General features: G+C 40.1%; 2 protein-coding genes and 1 non-coding gene across 3 annotated transcripts; 2 read left to right on the top strand and 1 right to left on the bottom strand.

Moving 5' to 3' along the window:
• Positions 1-1,331: 1,331 nt before the first annotated feature.
• On the bottom strand, positions 1,332-3,453 carry LOC140271320 (protein FAM107B). Its single transcript, XM_072366487.1, has 4 exons — positions 3,354-3,453; positions 2,160-2,310; positions 1,908-2,052; positions 1,332-1,651 (listed from the first exon to the last, which is right to left on the bottom strand). The coding sequence occupies exons 1-4, from the start codon at positions 3,451-3,453 to the stop codon at positions 1,547-1,549; spliced, it is 501 nt and encodes a 166-aa protein (XP_072222588.1). The 3' UTR covers positions 1,332-1,546.
• A 2,241-nt stretch (positions 3,454-5,694) lies between these two features.
• On the top strand, positions 5,695-6,067 carry LOC140272543 (small Cajal body-specific RNA 2). Its single transcript, XR_011907954.1, has one exon.
• A 2,577-nt stretch (positions 6,068-8,644) lies between these two features.
• smc5 (structural maintenance of chromosomes 5) lies at positions 8,645-19,621 on the top strand. The gene is made up of 24 exons (XM_072366897.1): positions 8,645-8,883; positions 10,628-10,769; positions 11,755-11,807; positions 11,947-12,109; positions 12,229-12,363; positions 12,597-12,737; positions 12,842-13,003; positions 13,321-13,392; positions 13,515-13,770; positions 13,888-14,042; positions 14,356-14,469; positions 14,594-14,688; positions 15,578-15,710; positions 15,831-16,004; positions 16,145-16,314; positions 16,485-16,608; positions 16,855-16,977; positions 17,116-17,241; positions 17,354-17,449; positions 17,681-17,785; positions 17,899-18,018; positions 18,239-18,418; positions 18,940-19,035; positions 19,221-19,621. The coding sequence occupies exons 1-24, from the start codon at positions 8,717-8,719 to the stop codon at positions 19,353-19,355; spliced, it is 3,237 nt and encodes a 1,078-aa protein (XP_072222998.1). The 5' UTR covers positions 8,645-8,716; the 3' UTR covers positions 19,356-19,621.
• Positions 19,622-19,771: the final 150 nt, after the last annotated feature.

Below are 19,771 nucleotides of genomic sequence, written 5' to 3' on the forward strand. Positions count from 1 at the left end.
ACCTCTATCTTTAGTCGTGATAATGAAAAAGTGCTGAAAGTTTTTGCTAAACATTAAAATGTTTCTGTTGTATAGACCAATGTACTTTTGATTACCCGTTACTTTAAACTGGAAGATGCATGGATATAGTTTGCGCTGAGTGGAATACATTTGCTGTGGGATGATGTTGTACCCAATATGTAGCAACCATTTTACTCTGGACTGTATCAAGTGGAGTGATTGAAAAGCAACTACGATACTTTCTCAGATTGAGTACACATGTGAAATACGTATCTAAAGTTTTCCATTTACTTTCTAACAATCAGAGGGAAACCTTTTTCTCCACATCATTTATTTGACAGATGTAGTTACTTTTACATTTAAAACATTTGATAAGTAATCAAGCTCACCTAATGTGTATAAAGTGTTGGATTCTGAGATTAGTTTATTTGATGCAGCAAAATCTTACACCGTAATCTATCAGAATGATCCAGTTATAAATAATGCTGATAATATTACATAAATTTTAAGGGTTACTTTATTAGTATTATATATTTTTTTATTGATACCTTTTTATTCCTATGCATTTTAATTAGCTTCTTTACACTGTGTTGCCCCTATGTGCGGCATTCTTGTATCAGATGGTACGAAAACAACCTAAATGTAACTCTGAAAGAACGATTCAGCCTTTCCGCCAGTGGCTTCCATGACCATCCTGAATGGCTGCAGTTCCTTAACCAGACCCATGGGTATTCCTGGCCTATTGGGTACATCCTGAAAAGCCTCCTCCAGATGGCCCGTCCTTTCTCCTCTCGACCCATGATGGAATGAAAAGATTACCTAATTAAACAAAGTCCTATATCCATGTGAAAGAACTGTGAATCCTCGGGGAGAGGAGCTGCCTGCAAATCAATCCCCAGTGCTTTGAATTGTTTCCAGCACAGCAACACATCACTGCAAACCATAAAGCCTTTTTTTTTTTATTACTGCGCCACACATAAACACACTCGAAATGACAGAAGTCATGAGAGAAACAGGTAAACAAACTTGGAAATTTGTGACGATGGGGGATTGTTATTGATAAAAAATAGTTTTGTTGGAAATGTTTCTGTCAGCAGTCCCACTGTGGTGAAGAAGCAGCAGGCTTAGATGGTATGATGATCATAAAACACTGTCATGCTCCGTTAATCCAAGCAGAAACATGAGGGGCTGTTGGACGAAATGATTAGTTCAACAAACACACACACACAAAAAACAGCCTTGTAACATCGGTTGCCTTCTCTAAACCAATATTAATGTAACTCCTAATAGAAAAGGAACACTTCACTCTTTCAGCAGAAACAGAACTGTGAACGAGATTAAGGAAATTATTGATAAATATTGATTAGGTGATAGTCTGCATGCACATTTCTATGCACAAACTTCAAAATACAAATTAACATCCATCAAGAAATGTGAAGTATAACTGGTGTCTCTAGGACGTTTGTTTATCTGTCGCTCTGTAGGCAGTGAGCATGAAGATTTAGGGCCACAATGGTGAGAGGCTGCACTGTTTGGTGGGAGCCTTTCAGGGCTGCTCAAATGTCTGTGTGCGCCTCAGGTTGTCCCTGACACGGACAAACTCTGGGATCTTCTGCTGGTTCTCACGCTGCCTTATCTCCTCCTGTTCGTACTAGAAAAAAAAGGCACATCCATCTATAAGCTCAGTGTCAGTTGAACACCATGGCAGCATATCAAAAAGAGAGTTAATGTCCCCGGATCTAAAGTTTGACAATAATTATTCATTCAAATGTTTGAGAACTGAAAAGGATTCATTTGTGAAATGATTTTCCACAAAGATTGATATAACAATAACATAACTAAAATTGTCTCTACAAGTTTGAACATCTCAATATTTAACTTTTGTTGTGTGAAGTCTCTCAGCTGACCTCTTCCAGCTTCTGCTGCCTCTTGCGAAGCTCCGTCTCCAGATCTGAGGGTCGTCGTTGTGCCATCTCCTCCTCTTTGTGCAGCTCCAACCTGCGCTGCTCCAACACTCGCTTCAACTCTGGTTTCTCTTCTAGCAGCAGGCCCCTGCACAGTCAGAGCCACACGTTGCACAATATGCACAGCATAACTGCCCTCACATAGTTACAGTAGCTGGCAACAGGATGGGGTTGTCAGTGTTTGACCTCCTGTACCGTTTATGGCTGAGCAGCAGCTCCCGGTGCAGGTTCTGGTAACTCGGTGGCTCCGCTGAGGAACCGTTAAGCTTCCTGGGTGGAACGGTTTCAGCACCGCTGCAGTCGGCTGCAGAGCTGCGAGACAGAGAGACCTGTCCAACAGGGATCTCTGTGAACAAAGCTAGAGAATCAGTGTTTGTCAACTCAGATCTGATAAACTGACAATATATGCATCTGACTAAACACTGCTTGAAAGTACAAAGGCAGTGCTTGTATATTCTTGATAATGTTTGATTAATTAATCAATGTGGAAAAAAATAGATAGAGATACTTCTATCACAGTAACGACATTCCATCATTCATCACATATTTGATTGATAGATCAATCAAATCAGCATTCAAATAGACTCTTTGATTCTTCACTTGATTGCTCAAACAGATTATATAAGCAAATATTTATTTTGCAACATTTCAGTGATTATATCAATCAAATGATCCGATCTATCATCAGCCATATGTTTGCTTGTTTTCACTGTGAAATTAATACTTATTGATATTCAGTATCTTTGCTTTATACCTTTTTTGTGTTGTCTATATCCTGGTTTCTGTGACATTTAGAGAAAGAAAAATAAAAGAAGTTAATGAAGAATTTCACAAGTAAATTATTTCACAGCCACAAGCTGAGACACCACATGTCACCACTGATGAACCAAAGTCGGTTTATCAAAACATCTCTATTTTGATCTACCACTGACTGGACAGAGGTTATAATTAGTTGAAGGTTAAAAGTGACGGCGCCTTGCAGTGCTGCTTAAGCAGGTGAACAGTGTTTGCAAAGGTGACATAACAACTCTGTGAGCCTGTCAGAGGCATGCAGGGTATGGCCCGACTGAGACTGTCATCTGCAACGCATGAAAAGAATTCTACCTGTAACGAAGAAGAAGTCACACATAAGTTCATTCCACTCACAACAACAGGGGACAAACATCTCTTTAAGAGAACTGAAAGAGATCGCTTCCACACCCACTGAAACCAGATAACCTGGAGAAAAGGATCACATTAAGCAGGGAGCAGATGGTACATGCTGTTACTGTTCTAAGCAGCCTGTCTTAAAGTTGAAGCAGCTGATAAGACAAAGTTTCTGTCAATAACTGTCGTATGGCTGCACACTATGATCCACAGGTTTTGTCTCTGGGGATTGTGCCTTTTTACTGTTCCTGTCACGAACATGCAGTATGCCTCCACACCTTGTCTCTGCAGGGAGGTTGAGCTGGGAGATAACCTGTCTGGTGTCTGATGTGATGGAAGCCATGGTTCCCGTCAACACCAGCAAAACTGAGATGGATGAAAGCAAACTCATTCATGACTTTGAAACTTCTCTTTCCTGTTTTTGTGTAGATGCTCTGAACCTTACTGTCAAGCAGTCACTTTCTTATGCAGAAAATATACACGCAATGATGAATACATTTTATTTGCCAGGGAGAGCCCAGTGTGTCTCCCATGTATTTTAAGGCTGTACATTCCCCTTTGCAATCATCCCAGTACTCGGAATACCTTATTATGTAATTATTTCCATTACGTTGAAGCCGTACAACCTCTGTTATTGGAGCAATGTTTCCACTTTCCAAGTCTTATGACAGAATCAGCACTTGGTTCTTTCAATTCTCTTAAAAGATCTGAGTAATTAAAGAATCAAGAGACCATTTGATGATGCATGAAGACAAAAAAACAAAACAGAAATGTTATTTCTTATCCTTAAACATTGATTAAAAGGGGATTTGATAAATTATGAGAGACTACACTGTACTTCCTGGGTATCATATTCTATAATCTTGATCATCCTACCAACAAGAACATCCCAACAAGGGTATTATGTAACAGGGTTATAAGACATAAAGTGTCCATACCGACATGAAAATAAGCCAGGATTGTAAACTCCCTTAGTCAACCAAAAGTTAAGTAAAACCTCTGACAGATGGCTACCGGATCAGGTTACCTCTCACTCACTAGACAGCAGCAATGTTCCAAGGAAACAACTGGCTAGAACTCACTTTTTTTACAACTGACCCCTCCATAGCAGGATAGTGGAGGTCCACTGTTTTTGTCCAGTAGCAGCGTTCCTATTTTAATCCATTGTTAAAGGAATCACACTTCCTCACTCAGTCTGTCTGTTGCGTGTTTCTTTGCTCCATCCAAGGCCATCATATTGTTGTTGACGAGGCATCCACTGACTCAATATGCCACCTAGCAATGGTCAATAGTGGTAGTAGACTCTGAAAGCTCATTACGCCATTCAAGATTACCTCACAATCCCCACAGGGCAATGGATGGCAGATTAGTTAATTATCGTCGACACAAATGCTGCTTAAAACTAACATGGCACGGCGCAATTACCAGTGAACTCCTCTCCCAATAGACCTATGAAGTTACTTGCAGTTTATGGTTTTTGTGTTTGCTGCATTTGAACTCTGTCAGTAATTTTTTCGTACAGTAATAATGGTTATTTGTGAACAAGCAACTTTTAAAAAAATAGCATCTTAATGATTCCTCTGCTTTTACTACAACCAACTACTACTACTACTGTGTGTTTTTGCACGTGTTTGTGTGCTTAGTTATTGTGTAATGTTATGCATGAATTAAAAACTGCAGTAGGTGCAAAATGTTTACCATGTTGATCTGTTGTCACAAATCAATCTGTTAATGTACGAATAACATAAATTCTCATTTTGAATGATGATTTTATTCTGGTTCTGTTAACAAATCAGGTGGTTTGTGAGCGCTTAAATAAGAAATAAAAAAACAACTTGTGTGATAAGTAGCTCGTTATTGTTTATATACTGTGTTATACATATTGTATATACATACATATTGTGTAATATGTTTTTATATTTGCAGTGCCTTCCGGTCCTATCTGATCTGATCTCATATAGTTTTGTCAATGTTTTTTACCTTTTTGTTTTTGTTTTTACTTTAAAGTACAAGTCAGGGTTCTTCTCTGATCTGATTACAAATACTGTGTGGGATCCATCTGTGGCAAAAACACTAAAGGTATAAGAAAAACTTGCCCTACAAATATAGTTCAATATACTGTTGAATTAATTCTGTTGCATGGATCTGGGTCGGTTTCGTTTCTGTCACATTACTCTTCACTCCTTTGTCGTCACTTTATCTATTCATTGCAAGAATGAATTTAATGCACTCTAACTTTTATCTTTTGCTTATACAAAGACATCTGGACAAAGGCTGAGTGCTCCTTGGTTGGTATGAGCAGTATTATCGTCACTTCTGTCTGTTTGGCCACTGGCTGGTCCTTTGTCGATGTCAAGATAAACAGCAAGGATAAATGGAGTGAGGCAAACTAGAAAATTGTCTGGCGTGCTTATAACTTGCAAAACTAGACTTTCTAAGTCTAGACTCCTCGTCTAATGCAGGAAATGTAATTTAAATAGATACATTGCTAAGGTGTCGCCGTTCATGGCCACGTGAGGTCGACATTCCATTGCGGTTTACTTTAAATTCCCCATGATTCCATGCGGCTTTTACCCTTTAACCGGATCCGGAAAGCCGGAGTTCCTCATAGTTTGAATGGCGTGTATGTTGGTGAATGTTCGCTGAGGGTTTGCGTGCGTGCGTGAGTGAGTGAGTGATGTTTGCGTGTCTGTATGTGTGCATTTATCTAAAAACCTACACAGTGATCTTATTTGATCTGGTCAGAGTTTGGCTCTGCTCTGATCGGAGATGATAGGAAAAGCGCTCTCGAGCCTTCGTGGCGATGAGCAGCCGGCGAGATGAAACCTAAAGGGGCCTCCACGCTTCGTGCTGTGGTCAGAGGTGATGAATTGATCAGATATACTAGTTCAGGGTGAGGCTGAGGTTCACCTCAAGCTTCATTGCGGACAATGAGTATAGAGGCGATTCTGATCTAACCGCAGCCGCGAAGCAAACCGGAGCCCTGGACGATGCTGTGCAGCCGTTTAAAATGGCCGACGTACTGCTGTCGATACACCGCTAGTTTTAATGTTTGCCCAAATGTGGAAACATTATTTTGGTTTTAAAGAACTGTGAGGAAGGTTTTAAATTGGATACTACCAGCAAAGGCGTCTCTCGATTGAAGTTCATGTTCTGAATAAAAGGAGCGCCGTGGTCATGGTTACTTGATTAGTTCCTAAACTTTGAACATTCAGGGTTAAAACGTTTTATCTCACATCTTGTAAGTATCATTTGGTGCTGTTATTGCCTGTGAAGTGGAACGGAGACTAAATGCAATGTCTTAAGTTTTTGCACAAAACACAATGGGACGTCGAGTGGAAGCTTAAATGAGGCCTCCAGAGGTTTCTGTTTAGTTCAGTATTCAGGTTTTTCAGGTATCGGTTAAGAACTGGTCCCCCATCAAGGCTACAAGCTTGAGCTAAACTTTAAAATGTGTTTTCTAGAACAACTAATCATACCCTACAAAAACAACACAACCTCATACAATGCTCAGTGTTTAACATGGGGGGGCTTTCCTAGACATGAGGCTCTTCTGGGGCACAGCCCTGCCATTACCCAATCACTTCTTTTTAGCATAGAGGCCTAATTTGAGTATAACCTGTGCAGAATGACATATGCCTCCTAATTCTAAAGTGTCTGTTCCTGTTACACACCAGTTGCTGATATTGAACTGGTAAGGGTAAAAATTCAGGACATTAATCTTAAATAATCCTACTCCTTTCTCTATCAACCATTGTTTCAACTAATTGCTCGATTATCTGAAATGATTTAGATTTATTCTCCTGTGAAGTGGGTGAAACAGTAGCTGCATTGGTATAATTTACTCTGTCCACCTTCTCATCCTGCTTCTCTTCCTCTCTCTTTTCTTGTGCTGTCATCCAGGAAGCAAACGTAAAAAAAACGGTTCTGCCTGAATTTACAGCATTGTTCTAACTGAAAGTTATAGTAGCTTGTGGGAAATGCAGTAAAATAACTTCACTTTGACTTCACACTCTCCCCTGAACCTAGCCCAGCTATATCAGAAAAAGAGGTGGCAACTTTTACTAAAAATGAATAAAATTGGATCAATTCGCTTATCTCACAAGTATGCAGGCAGCTCAGACAGAGTCAGAGCAAACATACGAAACGTCTCTCAGTTACACTACTGCTTTGGGTTTGAAACGGTGTGCCGTGCACCTCTACATTGGACGGCTACGTAAGCAGACTTGCACACTGCAGCTGGCTTCTCCAGACCCCGTGTAACGGTGTCCTTGGGCAAGAAACTGTACCCCATGCTGCCTCTAGTGCATTAATCTGTGTGTAATTATGTAGTCTGTAATGTAGACTAAGGACTGCTGTGTGAGCGAATAGGTGAATGTGGGTTGAGTTGCCAGCTAGACTAGAAAAGCGCTCTGTAGATGCAGTCAAGTTACCATTTATGTTTTAAAACATCTAATCCTTTCAACTAGCATGTAGTTATTCTGTTTAACCAATTTTTGATGTTTCACAATTTAATCCAGTATTGTTTCACAACTAATAACAATAAATGATTTTGCTGACCAATGTGTATTTCTTATAAACATTTAGAATGTGTTGACCCATTGATATCCAGACCCTAGATCAAATTAAATATATATATATATTTTTCCAAACTGCAAACTTAATAATAGTGAGGAAGGTTGATTTATTCTATTCACATTTAGTTTGTTAGTTTTCCCATAAAACTCGAGGCCTGCCAACTTAAAATAACAAATGTTTCTGTTTAACACTGTCTTATATCATCTTTTGGGCTGTTTATTAATTTTGATACTTTACTATAACTGCTGTGTAAATTGAATTCTTTTGGCTTCTACTTTTTACATTTTATTTAAATTACTTGCCTTGATCCTTTTTCTTTAGCAGTAATCTGGTAATTTAGCTTCACTGATGAAAGCGTCAGAAAACTTTGACTTTACCCAACATGTCTACTTGCACATGTGACAAAGTGATGTTTGATATTTTTCTTTAACATCTCATTTATTTCCTACTTTCAAGCTATTGGAATATTAGTGTTACATATACAGTATTGTAGACAAAAGTTTAAAGGCAGACCTGGTAATTGAGATAGAGTAAAAACGGATTAAATAACGGATTCAATAATTTTAAAACATTATTGTACTCTATTCAAATACCTCCGTATTAGAAAGTGAAAGGAGTCATTACATTTATTTTCATAAAATGAAATTTCCTAATTACGCTAATTGTCAATTGAAAATGAAATATTTTTTAATCACATAGTATTTAAGTATTTAATATCACATTTTACAGTAAAACGTTTAATGCTAACACAGTATGTATTACCTGGCAGTAAACCATTGCAAAGTGTGCTATCTTCAAAAATTTATATTTCAACGCTTATTTTGTTGGTGAATTAGTAAACGTTTGAGATACTCACTTCATAACGCTTAGTTTAGTTTTTTTTTATGAACATAATTTTCTCGCGATAATTAACGTTAGCTTCAGCCTTTGTGTATACATGTGACTTATTTTGTCCAATCAGCTTTTAGCAACAATTTAGCAAAGCGCGCGGGTCCGAGCTAGCTAGTTGTCGTGCACGTTCTGTCACTATGGCGGAGCCCAGTAAAAGACAGCGACTAAGTGAGGCCAGCAGAAGCTCACAAACTGCCTCTGCGAGCGTAGAAAACATGCTCGAGGACTGTAAGCCCGATGGAACTGGAGGAGAACGTCGATTTGTGGAAGGGTCCATGGTGCGCATCACGATGAAAAACTTCCTGTAAGTTCCTCCTCCTCAACTGACAGCCAACGATGCAGAACAACGGCTGCAAACCGAAACTACCGCCAGGCGTGACAAACATGAGCCTGTAGATAGGGCTACACTGGCAAACTAGCACACATGCTAATATTCTAACGCTGCCTATTATTGTGCCGTAATGCTTTAAACAGAAACAAGTTGTTAGTCTACTGTAATGCAATGGCTGCTAAAGTAATGCAATAAGTGATCAAGTCAAGATTAAATCAGGTCTTTAAACTTTGGTCTATGGAAGCTCACTTTGTTAGGTTGGGTGCTGATCTGGAGTCGTTTACATAGTCCTTAAAACGTGTGGAAATATTTTGGAGGAGACCGAGTCAGGGCGAATATAATTTATTTACGTTGATTGTTGAGATTATTGGGTGCACCCTGTTAAAATGACAGACATTAACTAGTTATTGTGTGTTGTTTTAAGTACAAGCAAACAAAAAAGGAAATGCACAAAACAAAGCACAGATAAACAAAAACAAAAAAACTGTCTCGTGGCCACTGTTATAAACATAATTAGGATTGCGGTCTCAAACTCTTGCTGCTTGGCTTTAGGGGAAGTCCTCAATATGAAATTATCTGTAACAATTGAGTGGTAAATAGGGCTCAAAGATAATTAACAGGGGAGGTGAGTTAAAAAAGGTTCATTGGTGAGGGGGTCCCAGTACTGGGTAGCAGAGTTCCTTGATCCAAACACAGAATGATATAGAAAGCACAGCAGTTCAATTCCACCCCGAAGAGAGAAAAAAAAAAAAAAACATTCAGTAACAAGTTCAGGGAGAAAGCAAAAATAAAATCCAGTCCAAAGGTTCCAGAAATATCCAAAAGGTACAATCCAAGGGCAAAATCCAGGAGGCAGAAAAAAGTCAAGACAGGGCAGACAAGTAAAAAAAACAAAAACAAAAAAACTTATTGAACCGTTCAGGCAGAGATCAGGGTCAAAAACAGGTTGACGGTCCAGTAATACTAGATAACAAAACAGAGGTTAAGGCTGACATGTGAACTTTCAAAAAGTTGGCACAATCTGGCCACAGCTGTAGACCTATATATGAAGGGGAGAGGACAGGTGAGAATGATTAGCGGTGATGAGGTCGGCACAGGAAGTGAGCTGGAAACCATGACAGTATCATGGTCATTTTGGTGGCTGAAGTGTATGATATTGTTGATCAGCTTTATACTGAATTTCTTTGCGTATTTGTTTAGCTTACCTTATTTATACAACGCTAAGACAGATACACAAAGTCATGTATTAGTCACTCATAGTATGGTATGAATCATTCATATTAATTTTGGTCAGCATCAAGATCACAACTGTTTATGTTCACAACTATCTGTTGACCAAGGAAACATTGTGCATTCATTGAACTGATCTTATTGACAGGGATTTTCCTTGAACTTGAGCTCTACTTAAATAGATGGAAAAGAAAAGTAAGAAGTGAACTAAACGCGCAACAGCCTGGCAGGGGGGTGGTTGTGGGTGTTTTGAGGAGGAGCAAATGGGCACAAGCATGACGGAATGAGGGGCCCTGAATTTTCACAATGTGGCACTGTAATCTCATTTAGATTATTTTCATAATCATGGACAACCAATGTGATATTTTGAAAAAATCCACTGCACAGCCCCAGAAAACATTCGCATTATAAAATGAATAAATGAAGTGACACTTCTGCTATAAAATGCAGAAGGCAAATCTGAAACGTCTGGTTTGTACTCTGACAGGACATATGACTACTCCGTGGTATATCCTGGACCAAGTTTGAACATGATTGTTGGAGCAAATGGAACCGGCAAGTCTAGCATCGTGTGCGCTATTTGTCTGGGTCTGGCAGGCAAGACCGCGACTCTGGGAAGAGGAGACAAGGTAAACAGCAGAGTACACAGCCACATGTTGGTATACTTGAAACTATTAGAGAATATGAAGGTACTTCCCACTCTCCTGCTATCTGCATCCGTCACCGTTGTTGCTTGGTTGGGTTTGGGTTAGTCTGGCTAAAAACTTGATTTCATTGAGAAGGATAGAGATGGCTAATAAGAGATAAAATGGACATTACCAAGGAACAGGATAAATGTCACAGATCAAGACGCTGGACTGGATTACTGACTCCGATGCACTCCCTCTGCTCTGATGCACAATGCAAACTATGTATTAAATTCACTTTACGCGAGTTCAAAAGTTACAAATCCACAGAAGTTCGCAAATTATTTGGCAGGAGCCAAGTAAACCAGTTATGGTACTTTCCCATACGTTCATATGTGTGTTAATGTTTGAGGAGTCTTAGTTAGTGGGTGGTATAACTATAATGTTAACAAAGATTTGCTTTAATCTCGAAGTGTATAAAAAACATGCTTTGATTAACTTGGAGTTGCCGAATACATTTGTGTGTTTATCTTGCTCAGAAATGGATTGTGAGAGGATTTTAGAGGTTGGTTTAAGATCAGCGGGTTAAACTGATACGAATGGTACGAAATCAGCAGATAGTATAGTTCTGCAGGAAGTCGGGATATATGAAACATAAAATGTAATTCTTTGGAATTCACGTTATGTTTCTCGGATCCTTGTTTAATTTTAATCAGTCAGAATGTTGAAATAGATTTTTAGAGACCATTTTAAGTAGTGTGTAGCTTTTACCTGTATCTTGTGGCAAAACCTTCCCTTTCCAAAGGAAATCTTTGCAGTTCTTACGTTCAAGTGATTGTGAATTAATGAAAACATAATCATGGATAATTATATTGCCCTCTGACAATAGCTCTGCTGCTAAATCCTCAACATTATAAGATAAACAAACAAATTTTAGTACTGACGATGATTATTAACACTTGTATTTTGTTTTTCTTTCTTTTTATAGGTTGGGCTCTATGTCAAACGTGGATGCCATAAAGGCTTTGTTGAGATTGAACTGTAAGTTGTGTGAAATTCTGTATGGGTCAGGTTATAAACCAGGTGTCAACCATGATAATGTAACTCATCATTTTAAAGATACAGACAGCCGAATAATGCTGAGGAGAGTCACTTATGACACTCTTTTGTGGTTTTGAAGGTTCAGGAAAGAAGGCAACATTGTAATTAACAGAGAGATCCATGTGGAGAACAATCAGTCGCTTTGGATGCTTAATGGAAAATACTGCAGTCAGAAAATTATAGAAGAACAAGTCAAGGCTTTGCGGATCCAAGTCAGCAACCTCTGCCAGTTTTTGCCACAGGTACGCTTTTCTACTTTCAATTTAGTGCTTCACACACAGAGAGTCACAGCTACTGGAATAAGCTGTGGAGTTACTGTGGTTCTCTCTTTCCTGTTGACGTGGTGCGTTTTCCCCCAAAGGAAAAAGTAGGCGAGTTTGCAAAGATGTCCAACGCTGAGGTTCTAGAGGCAACTGAGAAGTCAGTGGGACCACCTGAGATGTACGACTATCACTGTGAGCTCAAAAACTTCCGCAACAAAGAACGGGAATTGGAGGTAAAGGAATGAAACTTGCATGTGCTTCAGGTGACGAGTCTTGGCTTGTGCTGCTCAGTTACGGGCGTCACTCTGTAGAGACAGCTTGATGTGAGCGATCTGATTACACAAATTTTTTGGAAGAAAGTCCAATCACATTGGTTATTTATTTAAAAGTGACCCATATTTTAGGTTTGTAAAGGCAGATTTGTTTCAGGCTTTTGAGTTTTTGCCGGTTGTCTGTTTCTCCATAGAATGTCGTTAAGGAGAAGGCAAGCTTTCTGGAGAAAGCCAAGCAGAGAAATGAGAGAAACAAGCATGATGTAAACCGTTACTATGAGAAGAAGAGGCACCTGGATGTGATTGAGCTGCTCGAGAAGAAGAAACCATGGGTGGTGAGTCCTTAACAGTGGGCACAGGAAGGGGAGAAACAGAGCCATGGTTTGTAGTCAAAGGAGAAATTGGACTCTTCTGACTGTTTGTTTCCTTGTGACACCAGGAGTATGAGACCACCCGTAAGGAGCTTGAGGGCGTGAAGAAGGAGCGAGAGGAGGCCAAAAAGCAGCTTTCTGCCCTGAGGCAAACCCAGGCTCCCATGGTGAAAAAGATTCAGCAGATTGATGACAAGCTGAAGCCCACTGAGGCACAAATGAAGGCTAAGGTAATAAAATGGATAATGTTACGCCTTGAGGTGTGGACAACGTGAAGTTGGGGTTTAAAAGATGTTTTTTTTGTACATTTAGAATAACTATTTGATTTTTTACCTCAGGCCTTTTACTCTAAATTGAATATATTCAACCCTGTAGTAGAACAGTGCATTGACAGTTAAACTGTTTGCTTATAAATCCTCAGAAAATAAGTACAATTTTGTAGTTAACTAGACTTAAAGAGCTTTGATCATTCTTTTCTGCAGTTAAGTGAACGCAGGAGCATCTGTAATCTTTATGTTGTAATTAAGATGAGGCTCATGTTTTTCAGACCGCTGCCCTTAAAGAAGCCTCTCTGAAGTGCAAACAGAAACAAGACCAGCTGGATCGAAAAAACAAAGAGGTGAGGCTGTTCTCTTGGAAAATAAACCTGCTCCTGTGAAATTGGAAAAATGTGTAATTGTAAGCACGGAGCCGACTATTTGCAGCTGTTCATAGTGAACGACCGCCTGTGCCTCTGTACAGATTGACGACATTAAACAGAAGCTGAGACTGAAGCAGATGGAGGAGGATGACCACCAGAAGCGAATCAGCAACACCAGACGAACCATTGAAGACCTAAAGGCAGAGCTCGCCAAAGTGAGTGACCAGCCAGATTTAACTCCACAAATCAATGCTGTAAATGTGGAGCTGAGGCAAATCCAGGAGGAAAAAGCCAAGATAGAAGGAGAGAAGGCTGACCTGCGCAGGGAGAAGGACAACCTCACTGCTGAGTCCAGAAGTAAGTTTCCAACAACCTCGTTCTAAGTGTGTTGCTATTAAAAAGCATATAATGGACAACGTCTGACTCTGTAAAACACCCAGGTAAAAAACGTTTTTTTTTTTTTTGCATTGCTAGTGTTGGAGCGGAAACTCAATGACATGAACAACATGTTGAATGCCAAAGAGGAGAAGCTGCGAGGACGCCACAGGGACACACACACTGCCCTGCAGTGGCTCCGGCAGAACAAACACCTCTTTGAGGGGAACGTCCACGAGCCCATGATGCTGGTGGTGAGTCCCACAGATACCCACAGCAGTGGGAAAAACAATTCTGAAAATATAAAAGGTGTCTTCCAAGAAGTTTTAATTGTTGACGAATGGCATTATTTTGATGTCCCAAAGCTTTATCAAACATTCAAAGAGTGCTTATAATGAATAAACGAGGGGTTTAAACAGTACATATCTGTATTGCAGGACAGCTCAATGCTTAGAGTTTTTCTTTTGTAATTAGACAAAATTCTTCCCCGTATAGGGATTCTTGATAAAGTAAAAAAAAGTTTTTTCAATTGTAGAGTCCCAATGTAGTTCTACCATTATTCCACAGATCAATGTGAAGGAGCATCGCTTTGCTAAGTATGTGGAAAACCACATCTCATTCCACGACCTGCGAGCGTTTGTCTTCCAGAAGAAAGTCGACATGGAGAAGTTCATGGCTGAGGTGAGGATGATGCACGCTACCACTGTCGCCTCGATGGACAGTGACAATACTTCTGAGGGCAAAGTTAAGTTAAGGACACACAAAGTTTAAGAGGAAGTTTGACGTGCTCTTTCCTGACTCTCAGGTGCGTGACAAGATGAACTTGAAAGTTAACTCTATTTCTGCTCCAGAGGAGTCGTGTTCCAAGCGCCAACCGTCCCGAAATATCGAGTCTCTGAGGTGAGGGGAGGGGTTCATTTGAGGTGAAGTCTGCTAACAGCGTGGACCTGTGTGTACGGATTAATTGTGTGTGGGTTGTGTTTTTTTTTTATAGAAGGTCAGCATCTGCTTTACATCATTTCTGGCAGAGCAAAAAGAGGTCAAATCAGACTAAAGAGAAGCCAGTTGAGACTATCATCCGCTGAAACCTTCTCTGGATCCTCGTGTCCAGCTGACACTGCTTACTGTTAGGCAAAGGATGGGAATTTAGCAGGCGACTATTTGTTGAATCTAGATAGTAACTCGTGTGTCTAACCCTGAGACACACTGGATCAGTTACTGGTGAGGCTGGATATTAGATATTACATCTCTGCTGTCAAACTAGCCACCTCTGATTGCTGCCTATAATGCTGCTTTTATGGTAAATGCATTTAAAAGAGCAAGCAGGAATTATTTAGGAGGTTTTCAAGAAGCAACAATTGTTTAGTTAAGTGAAACAAACTTGAATAATGTTGCTAATTCAGTCTGACAGACTAGTTTGGCTGCAGAGATGTGAACAATGGCTGAATTTTCAGTTCTGTTCTGTGGGTTTCCAGCCTCAGTATGCAGTCTGTTACTGGGGTCTGAGATCACCTAGATCAGATAACTCCTCATCATTTCATTCCCCAACTCCTAGTTACCTGGATCACCTTGTCATCGGCAGGATTGGTAGCTAACATTGGCGAAGAGATCCTCCACTGTTATAGTTGGAGACCTTTTTCTAGTTTTTTGTACCTGTACAGTATGACAAGAGAGTTTGATTGTGTTACAGCCAAGTGGAGAAAAAGACGGTACATGTGAAAATAATTGTTTTTTACGTTTTATATGTACCTTTTTTTGTTTTTGTGTTGTTTTTTTTTTACATTTTCAGCCGTTTTGGGTTCGTCTCTTACCTCCGTGAGATGTTTGATGCCCCTGATGAGGTGATGAGTTACCTCTGTTACCAGTACAAGGTGCATGATGTGCCAGTGGGCAATGATCAAACCAAAGCCATGATTAAAACGGTATGTTCCCGTTTTCATGTGAATTAAGCTTCAAGAACAGAGAATCAGGGTGGAGAAAGCTTTTAAAAACTCCTCTGTGGTGAATTTTGAGTCCTTTTTTTTTTTCTCACCTTTTTTCAGGTGATTGAGGAACCCTACCTCAAGGTGTTGTATACGACACAGGAGAGGTACACTGTAAAGAGGTCCTTTTACTCCAACAAGATCAGCACCAGTAATTCTGCACTGCATCCCTCGCAGTACCTCACCATCACTGTGGATGCTGAGGAGAAACGGCATCTGGAGCAGCAGAGACAGGTGAGAAAGAGACATCAGAACAAATCCCTTTCTTCACCTTCTGTGTTTTAGAAATCCTGTTTAGTTGAAAATGTGCAACCGTACGATATTTAAGAATGGTGTTAAAGTATAGAGTAAAACTGTTTCTCTCCTGCGGCCAGGCCTGTGAGTCAAAGTTACATGGCATCAGTGAACGAATGAAGGCCCTGCAGAGGGACTCTGCCGCACTGGATCGCCGTGACAATGAATTGTTGGCTGAGAAGAAGAAACTCTCTGAAGTTAAGGGGAAAAAGAGACAACTGGAGCAGAAAATCAGTACCAAACAGGACAGGTAAGCCTGCAATAAAACGTCATAAGATTTTACACGAAGATGAAGTTTTCTTCTGCTAAAAAAGAAAATGTATGTTTCTGTACTTAAATAATAGATCATCTCTGTAGAGCAGGATGAGTTTAGTTAATGCAGCTATGACAGCAGATATGACTTTCTTTTTTGGCTTTTAGTCTGAGGCAGATGGAGCACAATGTTATTGACCTGAAGAAGGTTGAAGAGGAAACCAAAAAAAAAATTGCAGACGTCAATTCCCAGAAGGTGGCCATAGTTGCTGCGTTCATGGCCCAAATGAAGGTATGGACGAGAAAACTTTGAACCAAAACCTGTATACGACTTCAGTGCATGTGTTAGCTGCTGGAGAAAACGTTTAAACACGGTCACAAAACTCCTCCAAGGCCTGGTTATTATTATTTATGGATTAACTTTAGCTCTGTCCAGTTCTGTCGTGATAGCAGCCCAACTCTACAATCTAGCCAGAGTAATATTCACTCTTACTCTTAATGCTGAGCAAACTTCAATCAATGTCACATTTTTTTGTAGTTGAGAGCCACACTCACGATGGAGAAGGTGTATCTGGCTTTGGAGACAGTGGCATTGACAGCAGAGAAGAATAAACTGGAGAATGACTGTAGAGAAGGTGCCTCTGAACTGAAGACCATGGATGTACGTATTTCACACACGCCACACAACCACAGAGGTAGTGTGTGGTTGGCGGCTTGTGGAGAGGATGTGGAGACGATGCTTCAATGTCACTGAGCTTCCACGTGTTGGAATTTGTGCTGAAATTTCTTGTTATTGCAGCAAAAATGCAGCCGCCTGGAGCTGAGGAAGGTCCAGCTGACAGAGCAATGCAAAGGCATGTTGAAGAAGGCAAAGTCGATCTGTAGGATGCAAGCCGATGAAACATTACCTGAAGACCTGCGTAATGTTAGTTAATACTTTGTCATGATAATATTCCCACGTTTGTTGCTGTGAAGGCTTTTTTGAGCACCATATATTAATACTTAGGTCTTGCATCTATTTTTTTGGGTTAACGCAGGCTTTCAGCAACCTGCCCGACATACTGGAAGACGTCGACGCCATGCTGAATGAAGAGCGGTCCAGAGCTGAGTGCTTCACTGGCCTCAGTGAAAATGTAAGAGCGAGAAAACGGAAGATATGCCTTTACTCAAGAGTCGGCACTTAATTAGCAGAGATTAGAATTCTCCAAACTTGCCCAGTAATGAGTCTGAAAACCACTGAACAACAGAGTGTGATCAGAATGGAAAGCCATTGTCACGCATGATTTAAAATCACCAGTTTATCAAGTGAAATTTCTGACTTCTCAATTGATATATATGTTCTGTTAATTATCCCCACTTTGAAGGTGGTTGAGGAGTACAACAGGCGAGAGCAGGAGATCAAACATCTGGAGAAAGAGCTTGAAGAAAAGACAGCTGCCCTGAACGTCTACCGACAGAACATATCAGAGGTGCTTTATTATGTTACTGCAGTGTTTCCAATGAAAGAAAATTTAAAAAAACACTGAGAAAACAGCTGTTGTGTGTTGAAATGCGTGTTCTGACTTTGGTGTGCGTCCAACAGGCGAAGGAGCGCTGGCTGAACCCTCTGAAGCTGCTGGTCGAACAGATCAATGAAAAGTTCAGTGAATTTTTTCGCTCCATGCAGTGTGCAGGAGAGGTTGATCTGCACTCAGAGAACGAGGTACATCAGACGCTTTGCGTACAACCTGCCTTTGAAAGAGGACCTCATTACTTAACCTGAGAGTTCCGGTCATGTCTGGTTGTGTTCAAATATATTGTTCGACATTGAAATTCCAGGTCTTTCCACCACCTTTATTTATGAATTGGCCTCGACAGCTTGAGAGTCATTTTTGTTGTGATTCAATAAGATTGCAATTATTGCCCCCGCTGTTCTTCTTCAGGAGGAGTACGACAAGTATGGCATTCGCATTCGAGTGAAGTTTCACAGCAACACTCAGCTTCACGAGCTGACGCCTCACCACCAGAGCGGTGGAGAGCGCAGCGTCTCGACAATGCTTTACCTCATGGCCTTGCAGGAGCTCAACCGCTGTCCCTTCAGAGTGGTGGATGAGATCAACCAGGTAGTGCTTAAGCCTTATTTATGCTCCCGTATTAGACTGTCACAGATCTTCAGGCTTAGATGTTCACACGCATGCTGCCACCTGACGTGTGGCCTTAACGCAGACTCCTGTGAACAACTGTGAATGGTTTAATTGGTATGTAACAGGAGAGGAATGAGCGCTTGAAGACAAAACAGCTTTTCTGATTTTTACAATATGAGCTTCGCTGCCATGAGTTTGTCCCATATAATCACAATTAATTAGCTGTTTGAGAACAGTTAAATCAAATAGTGTTGACTATTTGATTAAAGTTGAAGGTGGGCTGTGAAGATAAATGTACTTGTACACAGTTCATTGCATTTTCTGCATTCAAGCCAGTGCATGCAGTGTATCATTTTGATAATCAGTTTTTTGAGGTTTATGGATTTGTGGTTCAGATATTGGGTTTCTATTTTAAAATGTATTTATTGACCTACTTACATCCCCTCAGAGTAACTGCTTGCATACCAAGATAAGTTCACATTGAATATCTCTGTTTTCAGGGAATGGATCCTATAAATGAAAGGAGAGTCTTTGACATTGTGGTCCGGACAGCTTGCAAAAAGACAGTTTCTCAGTACTTCTTCATCACGCCAAAGGTAAGTGTTCCCTTTGTTCAGACAGTAGTAGGGCCCGGCAGACTCGTGCCAGTCAGGGACACAACTCCAGTGAACTGTAATGATGCTCCCTAACAGCTGGATGTGAGTGAAAGGTGCTTTTTGAAAAACTGTACCTCTGGCGTTTCATTTTGCTGAACTTCCTCTCCTGCTGTGTTCGTCTGCAGCTGCTGCAGAACCTTCAGTACGCAGAGGAGATGACCATCCTGTGTGTCCATAATGGCCCTCACATGCTTCCTCCCAGTGACTGGGACGCAAAGGCTTTCATCAAGCGTCGTCTCCAAAGAAAAGCCAGGGCATGAATGCACCAGGCCAAAAAATAGAAGAAAGGACATCTTTTATGATCAAAAAGTAAAACGTTTACCTTTTTTAAAGAGAAAGTGAATATTTTAATTTTGCATTACTGGAAGACCTTCAGTGCACAAATGTTTAGTCTATTACCTAAGTCTGTCTCTAATAGGGTACACAAGAATAAATTGGTTAAGCTTGTTCTTTTACCATTTGCACATATTTGTATTTATGCAACAAAATTTTAAAGTTTTTTGATAAAACAAAATATGAAAGTTAATGTGTGTATGTTTATATATTTAAATAAAATAATTTGTTGTTTCTGTTTGTTTATATTTACCCTGAAAACCCAAGAAATGTATATATATATATAAATAAAACAATTAGAGAAACGGGTTTATTCCCATTTATTAGAGGTTAGCAGCAGTTA

This window comes from Leuresthes tenuis, unplaced genomic scaffold (assembly GCF_036924035.1).
Source record: "Leuresthes tenuis unplaced genomic scaffold, fLeuTen1.0.hap1 SCAF_16, whole genome shotgun sequence".
In the NCBI taxonomy this organism is placed as follows: domain Eukaryota; kingdom Metazoa; phylum Chordata; class Actinopteri; order Atheriniformes; family Atherinopsidae; genus Leuresthes; species Leuresthes tenuis.

What these genes read in the sequence shown, in the direction of transcription:
- smc5 (XM_072366897.1), top strand. Translation starts at nt 8,717, where the DNA reads ATGGCGGAGCCCAGTAAAAGACAGCGACTAAGTGAGGCCAGCAGAAGC. An exon ending in CTGAACTGAAGACCATGGAT is followed by an intron (nt 16,978 to 17,115) that starts GTACGTATTTCA and finishes TTGTTATTGCAG; the next exon opens with CAAAAATGCAGCCGCCTGGA. An exon ending in ACTTCTTCATCACGCCAAAG is followed by an intron (nt 19,036 to 19,220) that starts GTAAGTGTTCCC and finishes GTTCGTCTGCAG; the next exon opens with CTGCTGCAGAACCTTCAGTA.
- LOC140271320 (XM_072366487.1), bottom strand. Translation starts at nt 3,453, where the DNA reads ATGGCTTCCATCACATCAGACACCAGACAGGTTATCTCCCAGCTCAAC. An exon ending in GCATGTTCGTGACAGGAACA is followed by an intron (nt 2,311 to 3,353) that starts GTAAAAAGGCAC and finishes CTTTGTTCACAG; the next exon opens with AGATCCCTGTTGGACAGGTC. An exon ending in CTGCTGCTCAGCCATAAACG is followed by an intron (nt 2,053 to 2,159) that starts GTACAGGAGGTC and finishes CTGACTGTGCAG; the next exon opens with GGGCCTGCTGCTAGAAGAGA.